The sequence below is a fragment of the Amborella trichopoda genome, chromosome 3, assembly GCF_054954075.1.
Source record: "Amborella trichopoda isolate Santa Cruz 75 chromosome 3, AtrichopodaSantaCruz75HAP2 v2.0, whole genome shotgun sequence".
NCBI classification, from domain to species: domain Eukaryota; kingdom Viridiplantae; phylum Streptophyta; class Magnoliopsida; order Amborellales; family Amborellaceae; genus Amborella; species Amborella trichopoda.
The window spans coordinates 17061954-17083601 of NC_142338.1; the positions used below are offsets into that span (position 1 = coordinate 17061954).

Below are 21648 nucleotides of genomic sequence, written 5' to 3' on the forward strand. Positions count from 1 at the left end.
GTCCGAATTAGAGGTGATGTTGCCCCATGTAAGAAAGTCCCAAATCTTGTAAAGAAATAAATTTTGGAGTAAATTGAAGTTGAAAGAGTAAAAAAGTTGCAAAAAAAAAAGATATAGCAGAATTAAAGTCAGGGGTCCATATTTTTTATGATAATATTGACATTGAAGAAGAGGATGAAGAGGGGGAAGAAGAGGTAGCCATGGTTGGTACACAGAGCTCTAAGACCAAATGGGCTTTTGGGTCTAAAAAGGCTCGTACGAGAGGGCCTATAGATAGTTTTCTTACACCTAGCCTTGAGACAGTAATTGAGAAAGGCAAGGGAGAAAAGAAGAAAAAACAAGTGACAATTGAAAATAGGTTTAAGAAGGAAGATAGAGCCAGGGTAATTCAGTATATTGCTCGGTGGTTTTTCCATGGGGGCATTTCTTTTAACATTGCTCGCTTGAATAGCTTCCATACAATGTTGGAAGCAATTGGGCAATTTAGGCCAGGTTTGAAAGCTCCAACTCCTTATGAGATTGGAGAGCCACTACTAAAGAAAAAAATCGAGGACACTAACGAATATCTCAAGCCTCATAAGGAGAGATGGGCTAAATTTGGGGTTTCGTTAATGACAGATATGTGGAGTGCTATGAGGAGGAGTAACATGAATTTATTAATAAATTGTCTCACGGCTACAGGTTTTTTGCGCTCAATCGATGCTTCCAATGATGTTCATGATGCGCATTATATATTTTCTTTCATTGATAAGGGCATTGAGGAGGTTGTGGAGGAACTTGTAATTCAAGTGATCACAGATAATGCTGCTCCCAATCTAGCTACAGGTCATTTGCTTTGACAAAAGAGGCCTCGCATATTTTGGACTCCTTGCGCTGCACATTGCGTAGATCTTATGCTTGAGGCAATTGGTGAATTCCCTACTATTATTTTTAAGGCTAAGGAGGTTACAATCTTCATATACAGTTACATACTTATCCTTAGCATGATGCACAAGTTTGCAAAAAAGAGAGAGCTAGTGAGGCCTGGGATCACTAGATTTGCCACTGCCTACCTTAGTCTACAGAGTATGTATAGGAGGAGAATCGCATTAAGTTCTATGTTTGCTTCAGAGGAGTGGAGCAGGTATAAGTGGTCAAGAGATGCCAAGGGAAAGAAAGCACGAGATATTGTTCTTTCAAAATATTTTTGGCGTGGGGTGAAGCATGCAATATTAGTATTTCTTCCCTTAGTGAAAGTCTTGCGCTTGGTTGATGCTGATAAGCCTTCCATGGGCTTTATATATGATGCAATGAAAAGGGCTAAAAATGAGATTGCAGAGAATTTGAGCAATGATGCCGCGAAGTATGCCCCAATTTGGGAGATTATAGATGACAAATGGGATAGGCAACTCCATAGACCATTGCATGCAGCAGGGTACTACTTCAACCCCAAATTCTTTTATGCAGATGCAGATATCGAGTCAAAAGGGGTAATTATTGATGGTTTTAATGAGTGCCTTGAGAAATTAGTTTCTGATCCACATATCCAAGATAAGATATCAACTGAAGAGCTAATTTTCTACAAGTGTTCTTTGACGTCATTTAGGAAAGATATGGCATTAAGACAGAGAAACAAATACGAACCAGGTACTATTATTTTGACTTTTGCTTTATAAAATATAAATTTATAATTTTCTTTCAAGTTATAATAATGTTAAATACCTAAATTAATTATAAAGGTTGGCCACATATTGCAGCCCAATGGTGGAGACAACATGGGAGTAACGATCCAAACCTCCAAAAGATGGTTATACGGATCTTGAGTTTGATAACTACCTCTTCTGGTTGTGAGCACAATTGGAGTTCGTTTGAAATGGTATTTTACTATTTTACAATTCATACGTTTTTTTTGTTTATAGGGTCATTTTGTAATATAGATTCATAAAAGGTAAGAAGATCATAGATTCATAATAGTTACTTATACATTATTTTTCCTTATAGGTGCATACAAAAAGAAGAAATAGGCTTGAACAAAAGAAGCTCAATGACTTGGTTTTTGTTAGAGAGAATCAAAGGCTCAAGGAGAAGAAAAACCAGCCAAAGAAGGACCCTATCTCTTCGAAAGACATGGCGAATGCTTCAGATTGGCTAATTAGTGACCCTAGTACTGAGTAGGTCTTCCCTGGGGAGGGTTTGACATGAGAAATGGTCGAGGAGGCTTCAGGGCAAGCTTCTAATCTTAGGAGGGCCACTCAAGCAACTTCTTCTACTGGTACTTCATGGAGGGAGATAGAGGAAGAGGAGGCAGATTCAGAAGAATCTCTGGAAGAAGAGGAATATGTTGAAGAGGGTGATGATTCTCATGATGACAGCCTCAATTCTGATGCAGATGAAAGCACTGAAGATGATGATTCTGATTCTTATTGATGTCTTGATTGTCTTCTCTCTTCTTTTGAAGTAACTTTAATACTTTATTGCACCATCTTGATTTGGGCTTTAAACATTTGGACGATTTTTATTTAGTTATGTGGTTTGTAATTTTTTTGCCTTTTTGGACTACTTCGTTGTGTGGTTTACTGATTTTTTTTTATAGTTTTGGAAGTTAGTTTGTTGATGACTTGGAGAGTTGGAGAATTGGATGTTATTATGGTTTATTTTATGGATATGGAATATGGAAAATATGAGAGTTGGAGACCTTACAATACCTTATTAGACTTTTAAAATGTTTTGTATGGTTTGAAATTCTGAATAAGTTTATTCTCAACCTGATTACCTGAGAGGCTGAGACATGTGATATGTTTGTATATAAAAACGTATGTTGCGCACTTGCGATATTTTCAAATGGAATAAATTACAAAATTTGACACAAATATATGCACATATGTGCATTTGAATAGCAAATATATAAAAAAAACTAAGAATTTGCACCACAAGGCACCCGGGGTTCTGGGCGCCCGCCTAGGTACTGGGCACTAGGTGCTAGGCACTAGGCGCCAGGCAGGCCGCCTAGCATTTTTTGAACCATTGACACATATGCCAAAATGAGATACCTAATAGATTGGCAATATAACTAATCTCTTTCTCAAGAAGCTAAAGGCAAGAAACAAATACAAGAGTGACATCATTTGAGCCTTAAATACAAACAGCGACATAAAAATCATAAATGACCACAATCATGAATTTAATATTGGGAAAGGTTTCTATATTTTCCCTACAGCATAGAAGATATATACTTCCCCCTCCAACCAGCCGTTCAATTTAGATCAAGTGAGCCACTGACCGTTTGATCTAGATCCGACGCCTCATTTTATTTTTAGTTTTTTTTTTCTACAAATTGTATGAATGTGAAATTTCGCATATGTCATCTTCTCAATGGGGCGCACTTAAAAAAATATTAAAAAGAATTTTTCGACAAAATACAATGACCAAAATACGCCTTAAAATTTTCAGGGGTATTTTGGTCATTCTTTTTTATTGGGAATATTGTTTTTATATGTTTGACAAATGCGAGTTTAAGAGAGCAGTGGACGCCCTTTTGTAGAAAAAAATTAAAAAAAATAGCGTAGTGATGTGACATTGTGATTGGGGCTACATCTCAGCCGTCCATTCAGAATGGACGGTTGGATAGGGGGAAGTATATAAGTTTTATGCTGCATGGGAAGTATAGAAAGCTTGCCCTTTAATATTAACTTTGGATTGAAGACAGTTGCAAACATTCCGACAATGCAATAAAAAACTTGCAGCTTTGGCCTAATATCCCATGATGGTATCTATTACTGCACTCAACAAAACCAAAATGTAGGCGTGCGGGAAACGTATCCATAGAGCAGTCTCCTCTTCTAATAATTTTTTAGAAAAAGCAGGCCTTTTAAATTGGGATAAATTAAATAGGCAAAAATGTCAGGAAGTGATGAAATATTTTTAAGTATGGTGACTATTGATCAAGTTATAAAAGATGCTTTGCTCATTGTTCAAGAACAATGTTTACTGAGGCAAGTCCCTTTGTTTGTCTCCTCCTTCAGAAATTTGTGCCAAGGCTTGAAGTTTCATTAATCAACCCTTTCCACACTTTTGCATGATCATATTCCCATAACCGTTCATTCACAGGTTATTGGAAAACCACCACTTTATCCAAATAGTGTGCCCATGTTTAGACAAAAGAAGTCAAGGGAGTTTTCCACCAGCTCCTTGCATGGACATTGATGCACAATCAAGGAGACGTGTATCCACTTCTTACAGGAAACTATCACTTTAGAGGGTTTTGGTTCTCTATAATTATCAAAGTTCAGAATCCATATGATCAATACTTGAGAAATTCACCACATAACTCCACAGCAATCCAGTTCATCCAGACTCTAGATATTTACCAAAGGTTTTCTTAGGGATTGGAATATTAGACAACATTTTGTCAGTATTGTAGACTAAAGAATAAATGGGGTCAATATATAAGGGGACCTGAATACTCATTGAGAGAAGGTTCTTATCCCAATCCTTACATCAAAAAGACCCAGTCTCTTAAGATAGCAGAAGCTATCCTTCATAATGATTTCCAAATATAACCAATAAAGTTATTATAAAGGTGAATGACTTTGTTCTTGGTTATCTTGCAGTCCCTTTAGGATAAAAAACTCCACACAACTAAGGTTAATCAAACTGCAAAATCATTTTGTGGTAAAAATGTAAAGAAACACCAATTATGAAGTATAGAATAATCACGAAAATATTGTCTTGTAAGAAGAAGATTATTACAAAGTCCATGTGGCTAACATTATTGAAAATGCAGTAGTTGTGGTAAAATTACAAATACACAATCAAGAAAACCACATCTTGCATGATAATTCTATATAATTCTTAATTTCAAAAGTGATACAAAATAGAGCACTTACTCATCTATTGGTCCATAAGAACCAAACAATTTGACAAGCTCATCAATACATCCTAAAGCTGGTACATTTCTAACAATCAAGTATCTGCAAAACACAAATAGATTAATTTGAGCACATTCCATGCAAATCAAAGTCTCAAAACTCTACTTGGACTCGGGACTCACCCCCTTGCCAGAGTTATGCCAAAACAAGGCCAAAAAAATAAAAAGAAAAATTTGGAGAAAATAAAAAAGTACAAAAACTAAAAAATAAGTTCCTTTTTTATTTTTGTGGACAAAGTAGCCCTTGGATGGATTAAGAACACAAAGATAATCCTAGGCTTTGATTTTAATCAAAGATCAGATACCGGAATCGAAGAAATTGAAGTTTCCAAAATTGGGTAAAAAATTCCCCAATTTATTTATCTTCAAAATGTTAGAAATATAATATTTTTAGACAGTTCTAATTTTCCAGTTGGTAGATGTAGTGATTTTGTAGCTATATATGAAATTTCGGCTCAAAATGACTCAATTTGGGGCTTCTATGACGAATTTTTGTGACAATGGGAGCAGGTTACTGCTCTTTTATTGTCAATCATGGCAGGGCTAGTACTATACTGACTTGCCTGAGTACTGTAGAACTCAGGGGAATCATGCCCAAGTTCTATAGTACTTGGGCGAGTCCGTATAGTACCCTGAGTACTGTATGTTTACCCATTGGAACTCGCCTCGGCCAATCGCTGAGGCGAGTAACTCGGCCAAGGTTTCCAAATTGACTCTACCGAGCTCTTGAATACTGATGCAAATAAAGAAAATGTATTACGGCAAAGAATCATGAATGTGAATGTGTAATACTAAAATGTAAAAATATCAGTTCCCTAATGTTAAAGAATAAAACCATGCAATAATTAACAGTAATTAATGTGGTGGCAGTTTTGGGTGAGCATATATAAAGATGCGTTAATAACTTTCATCAAAATCCGGCATCATGTGACATTATCCTGATCCAACAAAAACTAAGTGAATTAAAATTTAAGAAGCTTCCTAAACTCAAAATTACAAAAAAAGTAATAAAACTCCTAAAGCAAGAGAAAATGATGTTTGATTTTAGGAAATTCAAACGTTTTGTGCTTTATGGGGCAACGAGGTTAAGTGTGAAGTTCTCTTGGAGAATAATAAAGAACTTCACTGTACCAAGAGTAGCCTAGTAAAAAGGACCTAAAAATACTCTGTACCATTTCAATTTCATCGGATGTCTCCGAAGAAACAAAAAATTTGGAACATTTTCTCGTTTGTGCATGTCATCCTTGTGCAGGGGCCATGCTAATCGCCTCGGTATAATTCCAATTTATCGGATGTCTCTGAAGAGACAAAATACTCTATCAAAAACAAGCATCTGATTTGTTATCAATGCAATTGCTCCCAGTCAATAACTTACGCCATGATTATTATCTAATAAAACACACAGAAATTTAAATTAAAATAACCGCTCGAAATTTTATGTCTTAACCATGTGTAATGCATATGTTACAAATAAAATTACAGAATTCATGGAGATTATTGAAACTATAAATTAAACCCCAAACAAATGAAAAAGATTAAACTCTAGGGTAACAATTCGATTGCTTTTGGGCTTGGAACACTAACATATGTGAAGGGAAAACAAAAGAAAAAGAAAATTAACTACGAGCCCAAAAAAAAATAAAAACAAGAGAAAATCTAAAAACAGAAAATAGAAACAAAAAAGAGATTGAAGGAACCTGGACTCGTCGCACACAGTGTAAACCCGAACGGAGGGAGGTTCTCCTTTCTTATTCCTTCCCATCTCTCTCTTGTTTGAAAATAAACAAAGGAACGAGTGTGCCTTTCCAGTAAGTCTTATTTAAGGATTGCGAAAACACCGTCTAGCGATGGATCGCCGTTCAATTTGGACTGTGTTGATGAGTTCGTGAGACCGACCAAAGGCGAACCCGTCGCATGTTCTTCTCTGGTCTGCTCTCACCTCACAATGTCCTGCACATTGATTGAACGGTGATGGACATCTTGAACCTATGATCCATGTGGTCATGAGAATTCCAGCGTACTTTCCCTAAAGTAACATGTAATGTGCTCAATTGGAAGCAAAATATCCACCCACCCCCAAAGGTAAAATTATATTTCTAATTATCAATCAAACTAAAAGAACTAAGAAGAATAAAGGAGCAAAAGATCTATGTTTTGAAATATTTTTTAAATGAAATTTTTATATTTACTTTAGAACAAATACATAAGTAATTTCTTAAACAAAGAAAAAAATTATTAAGTACTTGAAGACCTAGATCTAACCATCCAAAACTTCAAAAATCTATCTTTGATCTTGTGGTGTAATTATTTTGTAGGCACTCCTACATTGTGTATTTTATACTCTTTCTTTCTAAGTTAAACATTAAGTTTTACGGGGGATTATGGGTGATTTCCTAAGGTTTTGAGATATCACGAATGCTTAACTAAGTTTTCAAGAAAGGACTAAACATCTAATAGGAAATATTCACCCAAAATTGGAAGGCAGTCATTTCGAGCGAATCCCGAGTCGACACATGGTTGTGTGAGCTTTTCAAGTGGATTTCTCATTCATGCACGGTGCAGCTAATCACATTTGAATTACACTGATTTTCTCTAGATTTTGATCACCATTACATTTATTTGACATTTTTGTTCAAAATTGCACACGTTTTAACAGTTTTCATAATATTTTGTATCCAATTCACTTTAAAAAGCTGCCTTTCCAGGTAATTGGATTCCTAAGTTTGGATTTTATGGAATTTAGAGAATATTTGGCAATATTCTAGTCTGGATTATGCCACAATCAAACGATGGTGTATTGAACTACTATGGTCCCTAGAAATTAAATATGTTGATCTAAGGTTATTTTCTGTCGCTTATGGCTTATTTTCTGTACATTAGAATGAGAATCTAAGATTCATTGAAAAGGTCAATTTCAAGTGGGGTGTTAAGAGGTCGACAAACTATATTTCTCATATTTAAGAAATGTAGAATTCCGTTGTTCTTCATAGTTGTCAAACAAGTAATAGCTATACGGTTCCAAAATTCCAAGTTCTGACAATCAAATTTCTAGTTTGCAAAATGCACCCTGCAGCAACTCCTAGCATGGAAACTAGGATTTTGTATACAAGCCCCTTTGAATTTTATTTTATGTCTGAGTTTTAAAACCCTGGAGCATACTATTTTAATACGTCATAATCCATATTGAACCATAGTCCAGATATAAACCAAAGTCCAGATTATAATATTCCTAAGATATTCTAAATACCCTAAATATCTAATTTTTTGGAAAATAAATATCCTCATATCACAAAGTTTTAAACTTAAGAAACCAAATATTCCCTAAATATTATCCAGATATTCCGGATATCATAAATATTAGAAATCCAAATATTCCCAAAAACCTAATATATCAATATTTCTGAATCTCCAAGGTCGGAAACCAACATCCTAGAAAGTAGGTTGTTTCTAAACCCAGCGAGGAAAAAAATCGTGGATCGCAACCTCAAAGAAATTTATAATTTCGATTGACCAACACCATGGGACTCCATGCAACTTTTTATGCAAATTGATAAAGATACCTTTTCTACAATGCAATATGCCCCATATTCCCCAAGAATGACGCATATCAGGCCACGGATGTTAGATTTGGTGCTATCCAAAATCACCCACATATGGAAATCCCATATATTTGTGGGAATGATTGAAATTGATCGATATTATGTGGGATTGAGATATTCCCATATTTTGTGGGATTGAGATTTATATTGATAAGTTTCCTAAAAGAAATAAAAATCCAAAAAGATTAGGACTCTTAGATCTATCTTGTGGTTTTGAGATATATGTAAGATCTATAGGAAGTTTTCTATTTAGTATGGAATCCTAATATTATATATGGGATGAAAGTGCTGAGAATTTGTGTGCCTTATTTGGGTCATCATATGGAAATGGTGGTTCCTCTGGAGAGAGAGAGGGAGCTAGAGTCACCTGTGCATAAGATGCAATTTCCTTTGAGAGAGAAGAAAGCTTCCTTTGGACATAAACATTGTGATGGTGTCTCTTTTAGACTCTAAAGATTGAGATGCTTGTTTCTTGTAGAGATGCGGTTTCAATAGAGATGTTTTATTGTTCCCCTTTTAGTTAGAGAGAAAGTAAGTTTCTCGTTGCTCTTTTGTTTGGTGTTGTTGGTAATGATTGTCATAAGTAAAGAGAATGAATGGAGAGTGGTTTAAAAGGATTTGCTCGACTTTGGTTTTTTTGTCGATGTTTGTTTCAAAATCTTTGATGTAACTTTCATTAGTACAGTGGATTTCTGTTTGTCGTGCCCGTGGATGTAGCCATCTTGGGTGAACCACGTAAATCTTTGTGTTCTTGTAGTGTGTATTCCATATTTTATTTCTCGTACTTTATTTGCCTAATATTAACCCATCGAGTTTAGAGCTTCCGCGCAGAACAAGTATCAGAGCACAAAGCGGACACATGTCAGCCCCTGATTTGTCCAATAACATGGCCTTCCTATTTTTGAGACATTTATGATTATAAATAGAGTCTTTTCAGTCAATTTTTTGAGGACCTGAAGATGAAACCTTAGTCTCTAGTCATAGAACCATGTAGTCATATAAATAGAGTCTTTTTAACCACCAGGTTCTTTCTCTACGTCATTAAATAAAGTCTTTTCAACCACCAAGTTCTTTCTCAACGTCATTTCTTTACTATTTACTTTGCTTTATAATCTTTCTTAAGTTTTATTGCTATTTGTCTTCATTCTCATAGATAGTTTTTATTTTTGTTTGTTTTTGCTTTTGGTGGATTTCACACTGCTTAAGCCGACTCCTCCGCAGGTTTATAAAGAATGGGTATTTTAAAGATTGATTTCTCTGTTGACCTGAATTTGACAGGCCTCTTTCGGCTCTTAAATCTAAAGTTTAGACACAATATAGGCAAGTTTAGACTTTGATTAGTATGGTCAGTCTCAAAATCACCCATTGCTGTAATGAAAAGTTCGAATTTGAGACAAGGAATTCTCATTTTTAATAATTACATTGTAATACCCCACCCCACCCCAACCCAATAAAGGAAATTTCTCAAAAATTGAGAAAAGCAAAACTCTCATTTTTTTACTGTGTTGTCATTTTGAAAATGTTGCCCTATCTTCATATGATTTAGTTTATCTCAAAATTAGATCTTTGTGAAATTTGGAGGGTGCATGCACCTCTCGTTAAAAAAATAATTTTAATAAGATTAAGGCCCAGTTTGGATGTCAAAGAAAAAAATATTCACATTGAAAAAAAATGCAATTGTTTTCCTCCTCAATTGAGAAACATTATCGTTTTATTTTATTATGTTGGTAGACTGTTTGGATGTCTATTAAAATATGAGAATAAAATTTTATTTGTCAAATATGTATGTTGGATGTGTTGCAAAGAAATCGATAAGAAATCCCAAACCCAATTTATGTAATTTCATAATTTAATTATTATTGATTCCTCTCTCTCTCTCTCTAGATGTACAGTTTATTCCGATAATACATAGAGAATCCTATAATACAGAGATAATGAGAAGAACCCATAAAGTAAGAGCAGGGAGAAGTTCAATATTATTATTTGAGAGAGAGTAACTTCTAGATGTGTAGTTTGTACAAGACAGAGAGAATGAGAAGAACCCAGAAAGCAGGAGCAGAGAGAAGTTCAATATTATTATTAGAGTGAGTAACTTGATGGATGGGCAAAATGTACAATGCAGAGAGAATGAGATGAAAGCAGGAGCAGGAACAGATCAATATTATTATTAGAGAGAGAGTAACTTGATAGATGAGCAAAATAAGTGAGACGTCCTTTACAAACCTTCGTCTGCAAATGTTTTGAGGTTGTAAAACATCTCCCTCTGCATATTCAGAAAACTACTCCATTAACTTTAGATAGAGAAACTCTATGTTATTTAGTTATCTAGGAGTACAACTACTCTTCAGCAACCCGTCGAAATGCTATAGAGTGCTGTGTGAAATTAGGGGCGCGACTTTCTAGAGAGAGAAAGATGGAAATGTTTATTTTTTAGAGAGAGAACTAGGAGATGGGACCTGCAGAGTCGAAGATGAGACAAGGAAATAGCTGTGAGACAAGGAAAGAGCTATGAAAGAGCTATGAGACTGCTTGAGAGTGCGAGAGAGAGTAGGAAAGAGGCTTTTGTAAGTGCGACTGGGAAGGTTTGAAAGAAAGGTGTGAAGAAGGAAGCCAAAAAAAATCTACATAGTTGAAGATGACATAAGGAAAGAGCAGTGAGACCTGCTTGAGAGTGGGAGAGAGCTTTTGTATGTGCAACTCGAGAAGGTTTAGGGGAAAGACGCAAAGGAAGCCAAAAAAATTTGAGCGAAAACGTTTTTGGGCAAATTTTGCTGAGCATCATAATCTGTTTTGTTGGGAATAAAATCTAATGGGGTTACCCAAACGGTAACCAGTTGCTATCTCAAATCTTTTTTTCTTGTCATTTGAAAATATTGCAATTTTGGACCAAAATTCTAATAGAATTTCACTCATTCTCTTTTGAAATATTTTTTATAGGTTTGTGAGTGTGAGAAGTATGTACGTTGTGTATTAAACTCATACCAATGTATAATAAATAAATAAAAATAATAAAAAAGTTGAAATACCTAACTTTATTTGTTCTATATATTGATATGAGCTTATATGAAAACGAATCCTGATCAGATGGTTGATATTGATAGCATTTTAGACCAACAGTATTGTTTACTATTATTTTTCTAAAAACATATCAAAATGAAATTCGATGAGCATGTGCGCCTCAATGGGGAGCATATGTGAAAATATAAAAATACAAATAAAATAAATAACCAAATTACCCCTCAAAAATTTCAGTATAATTCAGTCATTTTATTTTTAGGGATATCTTTTATTTTTTTTATCTTTTATCTTTTTTGGGGTGTGTGAGTGTAGGAAATACGAATAAATGATGTCTTAGCTCTGTTTAGTGCATTAAAAAAATTTGAAATACTTATAAATGTTTTTTTTTGTTTGGTAAATCAGTTGGTATTTATGCCACTACACATTTTCATTAACAATGAAAGAAAGAAAGGAATACAAAGCTTATATTAGAGTTCTTTTGTATTTAGTTCTAGTCATGTTGTAGGTATTTTGGCCAAGTCGTTTGCCACCATGTTGGCCTTGCGATAAATGAGTAATGCTCCAAGAATAGCCAACAAAATGGTAAGGGCAATTTGATGCAAAAGTGTTAAGATTCCAAGGGGCTCATGGCATCCGAGAATGGAGTGCACAAAATATGTGAATCACTTTCCATAAGCAAGGGGAAGCGTTGCATCTCAATAGGCAATTGGATGCATCTTTTTAGAGCTGAAAATTTGGCAACATTATTACAACCCAAGGGAGCAGCAAAAACAGCAAGAAAGCTATTGATATCATTCCCGATGATACCATTGTAACGAACCACTCCAGAATTGACAAGGGACGAACCATCAATGTTGAGTTTGTAGTGGCCCACCGGAGGAGGAGACCACGAGACTAGGATGGAGGTTTTGGGTTGCATAGGGCACTATTAGATCCAGATATTATCAACTATATTCCTCTTTGATGGGTGAAAGGTCCATCATTTCGTATTATCCAGACCTACAACAAAAGAAGAGACATGCATCAATTGTTCCATTCTAGTGTTCTTCCATTCAAAGATGTGTTGGTTCCTTGTGGTCTAGTGGAGCCAAATTGTAATAGAGAACAAAGAGATCTGCACATTGCAAATTCCCACCGATTTAAACTGGAACTTGATCCACTTGGCAAACATCATGACTGTGGACTGTTTGAGAAATATATACTTAGACAAGTTCATGTTTTGCTAGTGAACTACATTATTTTTATGTGAACTAGATTATCCATTTTGTTAGTTCTACCGATGATGAGCTGTGATTTTGAAAATTCATTTACTTAACAAATATCACCCAACTGTTAACAAAAGAATTTGATGAATGGTTAAAATTGTCCAATTTTCATATTTGTAAATTTTTAATGTCCTAGATTAAACTACACAGTTTCCATGATCCGGAAAATTTTAGATAGTTTGAACAAACACAACATTTTCTATTACTAGCTACTCAAATTTCAAGCTTTCGAATTTCGGAAATGGAAATTCCCACTTATGATTCCAACTTCTAGTTGCTCAACGACCCTCTAAAGTACAAAAACCTCTAGCAATACAGAAATCTCTCTCTTAAGAGATGAGAGAAAACCAAGAGAACAACTCCCCATGTCATGTTTACATAAATCACATCTCATTAGAAATCAAACTATAAGCCATGTCCACTCTATCATGCAACAACATTGAGGAGCCATATGGCAACTAGAAATTTCAGTGCCAAATGACAAATGTTCTAGGACAATGTAGAAGCTTTGCATTTGTTAGCAAGAACTTTTGAAGATGTTTCTCATTCAAAAATCCGTTCTCGTTCAGAGAAGCAACCAAATGAGTGTGCTACCTACCCATGACATAAGGTTAGGTTGTCACCACAACATGCCATCTTGAGTTCGATTATAGGCTGTCAATCGGCCTGGCCCAGAGCTCAAAAAAGCTTGGACCTAATTCTGCCTAGCTTGGTAAGCCCCGGAACTATGCCCGGTAAGACCCGCCTGTTAAGGCTCGGAAGCCCGGCATGACCCATTGAAACTATACCCGGAAGCTCAGCCCATCCAATTAGGCTTATTGGGCTTGGCCCGGCCCAAATTATTTATTTATTTTTTAAAAGTTCTCTTTTCAGACTTTTCTTGTAAGCAAAAAAATTGTTAATTATTTTATTTGGGTTTCTAGAGAGAGAAAATGGGTTTTTACAGAGACAAAGAGAGATTGAGTTCCTAGATATTCAGTTTTTAAAGATAGAAAGAGAGATTGGGTTTTTAGAGAGAGAAAAAGATATTGTGTTTCTAGAGAGAGAGAGAGTGGAGTTTAGAGAGAGAATGAGAGGGGCACAATAATCCATACAATATCAAAATTCATATAATTTGATCTCAGTAACAATCAAACTAACCCTAATGCAGCTAAAATAAATGTTAAGAACCAAATCCCTCGGCAATTAACCCTCAAATCTTACCCTAAACACTCCAACAATTAAGATCATCAAAACTCACAAACCATCTATGCCCAAAACCCATAATCAAACTAAACAAAACAATCAATTTAATAAATAAATAAAAATCAAATGAGAGTAAACCAATGTTTACTCACTTCCAAAAGTATTGGATTATTAGATAAGAGATGGAATCCTCTCCCATGAATACTGACAGCGTCGTGAGACTTGGGATCGCAAATATCAGGACCTTTCCCAGAACAATGAGAGCTCAAAATTGATTATGTGGTCTTCCTCTCCATGGCCATGAAACCCTTCTTAAATAGGGATGGAAGGAGGCCGTTCTCCAACGTTTGGCTGAGTTCTTAAAATCTTTGAGAAACGTGGTTCTGTAATCTTGGGAGGTGAGTGGTTATTTTCTGCTCGTTAGATAACGGTACTTTCTCTCTCTAAGAAGTCTCCTTATTTTAGTGATAAGTATTAAATTATAAGAGAGAGAAAAATGACATGTTTAAAGGCCACATGGCCACACACACACGTACCAACATCTCCCACTTGGCCATGAGGGTCAGATATATTAAAATATCATAGAGTCTTTACCACTTAATGAGTTTAATATTTATGAGAATATTTTGTCATGAGGCTTTTCACGCTAGTGAGTTATACATCTCATAACAAAAAAATCCAAACTCATGTCATGGGGTTTCTCACGCTAATGTGGCTTTTCCTCACATGATCTAGACATCAAAGAAAAAGATCCAATTTGTGAGTTCCAGACTTAAGTATTTCCAAGTCTCATCAAAGTTACATGTTTTAATAATATTTTTGCACTCAACTCTTTTGTTAAAGGGTCTGCAATCATATCTAAAGATGGCAAATAACCTACAGTTATTTCATTCTTTCCAATAATATCATAAATATGATGATAATCAATTTTAATCTGCTTACCCTTGGAACTATAAGCTCCATTTCTAATTGATGAAATAGCAGCTTGCTTATCACAAAAAAATTTAACAGGTCTGTCAGCTATATCCAACTTCAAATCATTTATGAAGCGTTCAATCCAGACAACATAAGTTGTACCAATGCTACAAACAATATACTCAGCTTCCATAGTAGACCGAGCTACACAACCTTGTTTTTTGCTAGATCAAGAAACATATCCACTTCCAAAGGGGAATACAATTCCTGAGGTTGATTTTTTATCATCTGGGTCTCCTACAAAATCTGCATCAGAGTACCTAGTAACCTCTAAGTTGTCAGCTTCGAAGCACAACTTGTAATTTTTAGTTTTCTGAATATATCTGAGTATCCTTTTTACGGCTTGCCAATGAGTCATCTCAGGATTACTCTGAAATCTACTTACAAGACCATATGCATTACTCAAATCAGGTCTTATACACAACATGACATAATTTATGCATCCTACAGCTTGAGCATATGGAATTTTTTCCATTTCAGCTTTTTCACTATCATTTAATGGACATATTTTCTTTGGCACTTTTAAGCCTTTACAAACTGGTGTATATATGGGCTTTCAATTTTCATCTTAAATCTCTTTAAAATACTTTCTAAATAATTCTCTTGAGATAAACATAGAAGTCTTGAACTTTTATCTCTTATTATTTTAATGCTTAATACATATGAGGTTTCTCCCATATCTTTCATCACAAAATGGGAACTTGACTACGATTTGGTATGGTTAATCATGCCAATATTATTACCGGCTTTCAAAATATCATCCACATACAGTGACAATATAACAAAATTGCTCTCACTATTCCAAACATATACATAATGATCTAACCTATTGGCTATATAACCAATTTCAGTGATTGTATTATGAAAAGTAAAATGCCATTGCTTAAAATATTGTTTTAGACCATATAAAGATTTATTAAGTTTATATACTTTGTCTTCTTGGTCTTTAATTACATATCCTTCTGGTTGTTTCATGTATATATCTTCTTTTAATTCTCCATTTAATAAAGCTATTTTGACATCCATAAAAAATAATTCTAGATCTTAATATGCAACTAATGCAAGGATGATCCTAATAAATGAAAATTTGGCTACTGGAGAATAAGTTTCTACATAATCTACCTCCCATTAGGTAAATCTTTGAGCTACCAACATAACTTTATATTTATCAATGGATCCATTTGCATTAAGCTTTTTCTTTTGGACCCATTTACAACCAATGACTTTTTTATCTTTCGGGAGGTTATCCAACTCCCAAACTTGATTTCTTTCAAGAGAATCAAGTTCATCATCCATGGCTTGAGTCTACTTTGCTCAGTCATGTGAGCTAATAACTTCACTGTAGCTTTGAAATTCATCTATTGTATCATCACTCATTGAAGACTAATTATCTTCATTCATAAATACATAAAATTCTTCTAAAATCGTAAGTGAGGCTTTAGTTCTTTTAGGCATGTCTGGTATACATAATTCAATTGAATCATTCTCACAAAATGTAGAGGGAGTCTGAGAAATAGGGCCTTCCAGACTCTTATCTTTATCAATTTCATGTAAGTCAACATGCTTATTTAAAATATTTTTATCATCTATATTTTCTAATAAATGAGCATCACGACTCTCTACTAATGATCTAGTATCATGGTTATAGAATTTATACCCCTTAGAATTTTTTGAATAACATATAAAAGAGCATTTTATAGTTTTACTTTGTAATTTATCTCTATTTTGTAGTGGTATAAATAAATGTCCCTAGAACCCCAAACTTTAAAGATAGTAAGGTCAAGTTTCCTACTTGTCCATAATTCATATGTGGTAAGTCTATAGATTTAGTTGGGACACGATTAATAATATATATTACAGTGTTGAAAGCATCACCTAAAAAATGAAGTGATAATTTGAATGGCTTATCATGGACCTAACCATGTCCATTAGAGTTATATTTCTCCTTTCAGCTACACCATTTTATTGTAGTGTATATGACATGATTGTTTAGTGAATTAGACAATCCTTCTTACAAAATTCGGTAAATAAGTTGGAGTAATATTCACCTCCCCTATCTATTTGAAGAATTTTAATATTTCTACTTAACTGATTTTCTACATCAGCTTTATATTATTTAAAAGTTTTAATGCATCTAATTTCTTACTAATTAAGTATACATATCCATAATGTGAAAAATTATCTATAAATGTTATGAAATATTCCATACCTCTATATGTTTTTACATTTAATGGGTCACATATATTAATGGGTCATATACATTTTACCTCTAAATTGGGGAGCAAACCTCTTTTAAGCATTTGATTCATTTTGTTTTTATTTATATGTCTTAATCTTAAGTGCCATAAATATGAATCATCCATACATATATAAGCATCAAAATAACCATAAAAGAGATGAACTTTCATTAATATTCAATCGGTACAAATTGTCAACTTTAGTATCGTATACCTATGCTTTAGAATTCTTCCTAATGGTAATTCTACCAGACCTGAATCTTATTTCATAATCTTTGTTGTCTAGCTGAGGGACAGAAATCAAATTGCGCCTTATTTTGGGCGTATACAATGTATTAGTCAATAGAATATTTGTTTCTCCTGGTAAACACCGCTTGAAAGTTTCGACATCTAGTACATCGCAATAGGTGTCATTTCCCATGTAAATCCCCTGGTTACCGGCTGCAATCTCCTTCAATTATGTGAATCCATCTTTAGTCATCGAGAAATGTCGGGTAGAGGTTGAGTCGACCCACAAATTTATCAGGTCATGGTCGGCAACTATTGATTCTAAGACTTCGCAGATCAAGTCATTTCTCTTATTTTAATTATTTTGAGCATGGTTGTTATTCTAGTTCTTATTTTTATTTTTTCAGCTTAGGACAATTAAACATGATGTGCCCAATTTTCTTACAATAAAAACAGGTCTTCTCAACCTTATTTTTTTTATTTTTAAAATTTCTATCATTTCCCTTTCACCTATTATTTTTCTGATTATTGAAAGGTTTCTTGAGGATCTGAGAAGATGAACTTTGGGCAAAGTGGAGCTCATTTGACTTCTTTATCATTCTTCTCTCAGCTTCAATACTGATATGCATGGGAAGATTTAACATGGTTATCCCTTGTACAGAATGGTTCAATGTAATTATAATAAACTGTCAAGATGGAGGAATACTGTTAGATGTATGAAGACTGTTAAGGACAATAGACACATGCATGCGATCGGGAACTGGATTCCCGGCTGCAGCAAGGTCCTTTGCGAGCGCTGTCATTTTATTGACATACTCGATCACTGAGTCTGATTTTTTCATTCTATAAGAATTGTATTTTTCTATCAACAATTGCATATGGGTCTCAGAAGTCGTCCCATACTTTTCATATAGAGCACCCATCATACTTTGAGCTGTGGTGTGATTCTCAAAGACTCTAATTAAATCATCTTCTATAAAGCTTAACATAGTAGTCCTAGCTACTTTATCATCTTCTAACCATTTGTCAAGTCGTCTTCTGACTTGACCATTGGCATTAGGCTCTAAGACAGGTAGCTCTGTTTCTAGGACAAAATCTACCCTATTTTGGAAAAGAATATACCCAAATTTTGTTTTCTAGATAGAAAAATTGGTCCCATTGAGTTTTTCTAGTTTGGATAGTTCTGATATGACTAGCCTAGATGTCATTTTAAATTTTTAGATAATACCTAAAAGTTCAAAAAATTTAATTGTGTTTAAGAAAAGGATTGTCTGCTAGTTAAATCAATAAGGATGCCGACTCTCAATGAGCTGCAACCTCAAATAAAAATTTTCTCGAACAATTTATGTTCGCACTGCTGTGATGCAACAATAAATTAATATAGTAAGGCAACAACTACTTTTATGTCAAATCTTGTATAAGAATAATTTTCATAAATATGTGAATATGTTTTAGCACAAGAGAGAGAGTCTACAATAATATTTGATATTTTTCAACAAAAAATAAGGCATTGCATAATCACAAAAAATGTATTCACAAAATCAAGATCATGAAATTTTATAACTTAAAGAGACCAAAGCATAGGATAATTATACAATGCAATGACAATTATTATGCAAATAAAATATGTCGAAAATCCCTAAATTATTGGTTACAAGAAAATGAATGCAATTAATATGTCGGCCTTTACTCCAATAGAATTGACGTGTGCATAATAATTTTCAATAAAAAAAAAATATGCACTAATTTTCAGCAAAAAAAAAAAAGATGGAAGAAAGAAGATGCAAGCCGACTGATTTTCAGCAGTCCATGATCAGTAAAAAGTATATAACAGTAAAGTGATCTACCATCGAGAATCAAGGTTACGGTCGTGGATTACAGGGCGTGCAAAAAAAACAACGATAATCAAATTTCTGCTAGATTATCAATTAGCTTATCGCTAGAGTGAGACTTTTGATAAGAAGATGTTATTTACAGTGATAATCAATTAGAAATTTCTAGTAGAAGTTATTTACAGTAGGGGGTTATCGCTACAGTGAGACTTACGTGCTTATCAATTAGCTTGAAACAATCAAGTCTAGAAGGGATGAACTAAAAATTTTCACAAATAAATTATTATCTTTGCAGCAGTAGCTCTATCTCTCTCTCAACAATTGTTATCAGCGACTTTTGTTTTTCAACAAAAGTTCTCTCTCAAATTGTTGCTACTGATTTCTCTCTCTCTAATTGGCTGCGAGTATTTCTCAACAAAAGTTTTCTCTCTATCTTTTCTTTCTCAATAGCCCTATGTTTCAACATTAACTTTTCTCTCTCAACAATTATCGTTGCTCCATCCCAAGGCTGCACTGTGAACAAAATACTCGCAGCCAATTTTATTTTGAGCCATGAACAATGACTTCTATTGAAAGAGTCCACTTCAAAAAAAAAAAATATTGGTTATACCGTAGCACGCAAAAAAAAAAAAAAAATAGCATTAAAAAAAAAAAAAAAAAGGTGTTACCTTGATGATGAAAAAAAAAAAAAAAAAAGGCGAAAAGAGAAAAAAATATGTGATTTGTTTCTGTCTGTCTTTGCGTAATTAGGTTGTAAAGTTAGATAATGCCCTTTTCCATAGCAATGAGTACTCATAATTGATTATGTGGTCTTTCTCTCTATGGCCATGAAAACCCTTATTAACGAGGGATGGAAGGAGGCTATTGTCGAATATTCGGCTAAGTTCCTTAAATCGGATGGAAGGAGGCTGTTGTCCAATGTTTGGCTAAGTTCCTTAAATCTCTGAGAAACGTAGCTCTGTAATCATAGTAGGTGGGTGGTTATTTCTGCCTGTCAGATATCAACACTTTTTCTATCTAAAAAGCCACCCTATTTTAGTAATAAGCATTAAATTATAAGAGAAAAAAAATAACACGTTTAAAGACCCCTTAGCCAATCATTAGCCATGCATGAGAAATTGAGGCCATCGGATCTTAAGATATGGAAAATGTATTGATCTTGGGATAAGCAGAGTCGTGAATCAGCCTGGGAAGGGATCTCCATGATTCTTTGCGCTGCAGCCCCCGTGTTACTAGTCACTACACTGAACTCTGAGACTACGACTGTTCCCCTAGCTACTATTGTATACAGGATCGCCGTGGCCCAAACTTGCCATTTGCTTATGCCCACAAAGATGTGATCAGAGAGAGAGATTTTGAGTTTTTTTCATCCGAGCCCCGCCCGGCCCAATAACACCATATACTAAGAATAACTCTGCTCTACCCGGCGTGAGGCCCGGCCCTGTCCATTGGCAACCCTAATCACAAATAGGGGAACCCATCTCCATTGAACTACTCTTAACATTATAAAGATTGGAATGATGCATAATTTTCAGGTAGAAAGAGATGGTAAACTATAACCGTATTATTATTTTTATCGTGATACAAATTATCTATTTTTGTTAAGACTTACTATGTATAAGCTACGTTTTTAAAATCTCTTGCATTTAATTTAAATGTCACTATTTGTCGCTGAAAACTTCAACGAATAACTAATTGAAAAAGTTTACAATTACATGTAAACTCTCTCTCCCTTCATTTACTAAAAGTAACTCTCTCTCTCTCTCTCTTAATTTACTCTTCTTATCTATTCCCCTCCCACATTTCACCTTTACTAAATATATTATTTATTTATAATGAAAAGTTATAGCAAAAAATTAATTAGAACAATGATCAAATATTATGAATACATTATTCTCATAAAAAATAACTAAATACAATGACATGTGATTATAATAAATAATATTTGCCCTGCACTAATTATTTAATAATATATATTTGCTACTGGATTCTACAAACTTAGAAATATTTGATAAAATTTATAAAAATTATTTTGATTATGTAAACATAATTTATTAATAATATTTGTTTAGTAAGTGACTCAATACCTAAAAAAAATAAATTATTAACAAATATTTATTTTGTTAATTCTTATGTTTAACAAATATTTCTTTTGTTAATTCTTATGTTTAATGAGAATTATGTTTTATATTAAAAATTATAAAAACAATTTCAATCATATATTGAAGTTTTTGTGACATGATTTTGAAATTACAATTACTTGAAATAAAAACTAATATTCTACTATTTCTTTTCTTTTTTGTATTTTAATTTTCCCAAATTTTTGTGGTTTTATTTACATGAGTAAATAATACTTTTATTAGCCAAAAAATGTAAATTATTAATCAAAAGATATAATAAAAA

At 33.9% G+C, this 21648-nt stretch overlaps 1 protein-coding gene and 1 non-coding gene across 11 annotated transcripts in view; both read right to left on the bottom strand.

Annotated features, from left to right (window-relative positions):
* The window catches only part of LOC18430470 (RNA-binding (RRM/RBD/RNP motifs) family protein), a 56109-nt gene extending 49096 nt beyond the window's left edge, over positions 1-7013 (bottom strand). For 7 of the 10 annotated variants that reach the window (XR_016050839.1, XR_016050837.1, XR_016050838.1 and 4 more), the window contains exons 1-2: positions 6604-7011; positions 4866-4949 (exon numbers count right to left, since the gene is read on the bottom strand). Coding sequence is in view for 7 of the 10 variants with exons in the window: in XM_088860265.1 (XP_088716391.1) it covers positions 4866-4949; positions 6604-6668 (149 nt within the window). In the remaining 3 variants the exon portion in view is untranslated. Of the gene's footprint in view, positions 1-4865; positions 4950-6603 lie in introns of all 10 variants that reach the window. The other 3 variants (XM_011623704.3, XM_088860267.1, XM_088860266.1) reach the window with 3 other exon arrangements.
* On the bottom strand, positions 6113-6214 carry LOC148782782 (U6 spliceosomal RNA). The gene has a single exon (XR_016053150.1). It is a non-coding gene; the product is annotated as a U6 spliceosomal RNA (small nuclear RNA).
* Positions 7014-21648: the final 14635 nt, after the last annotated feature.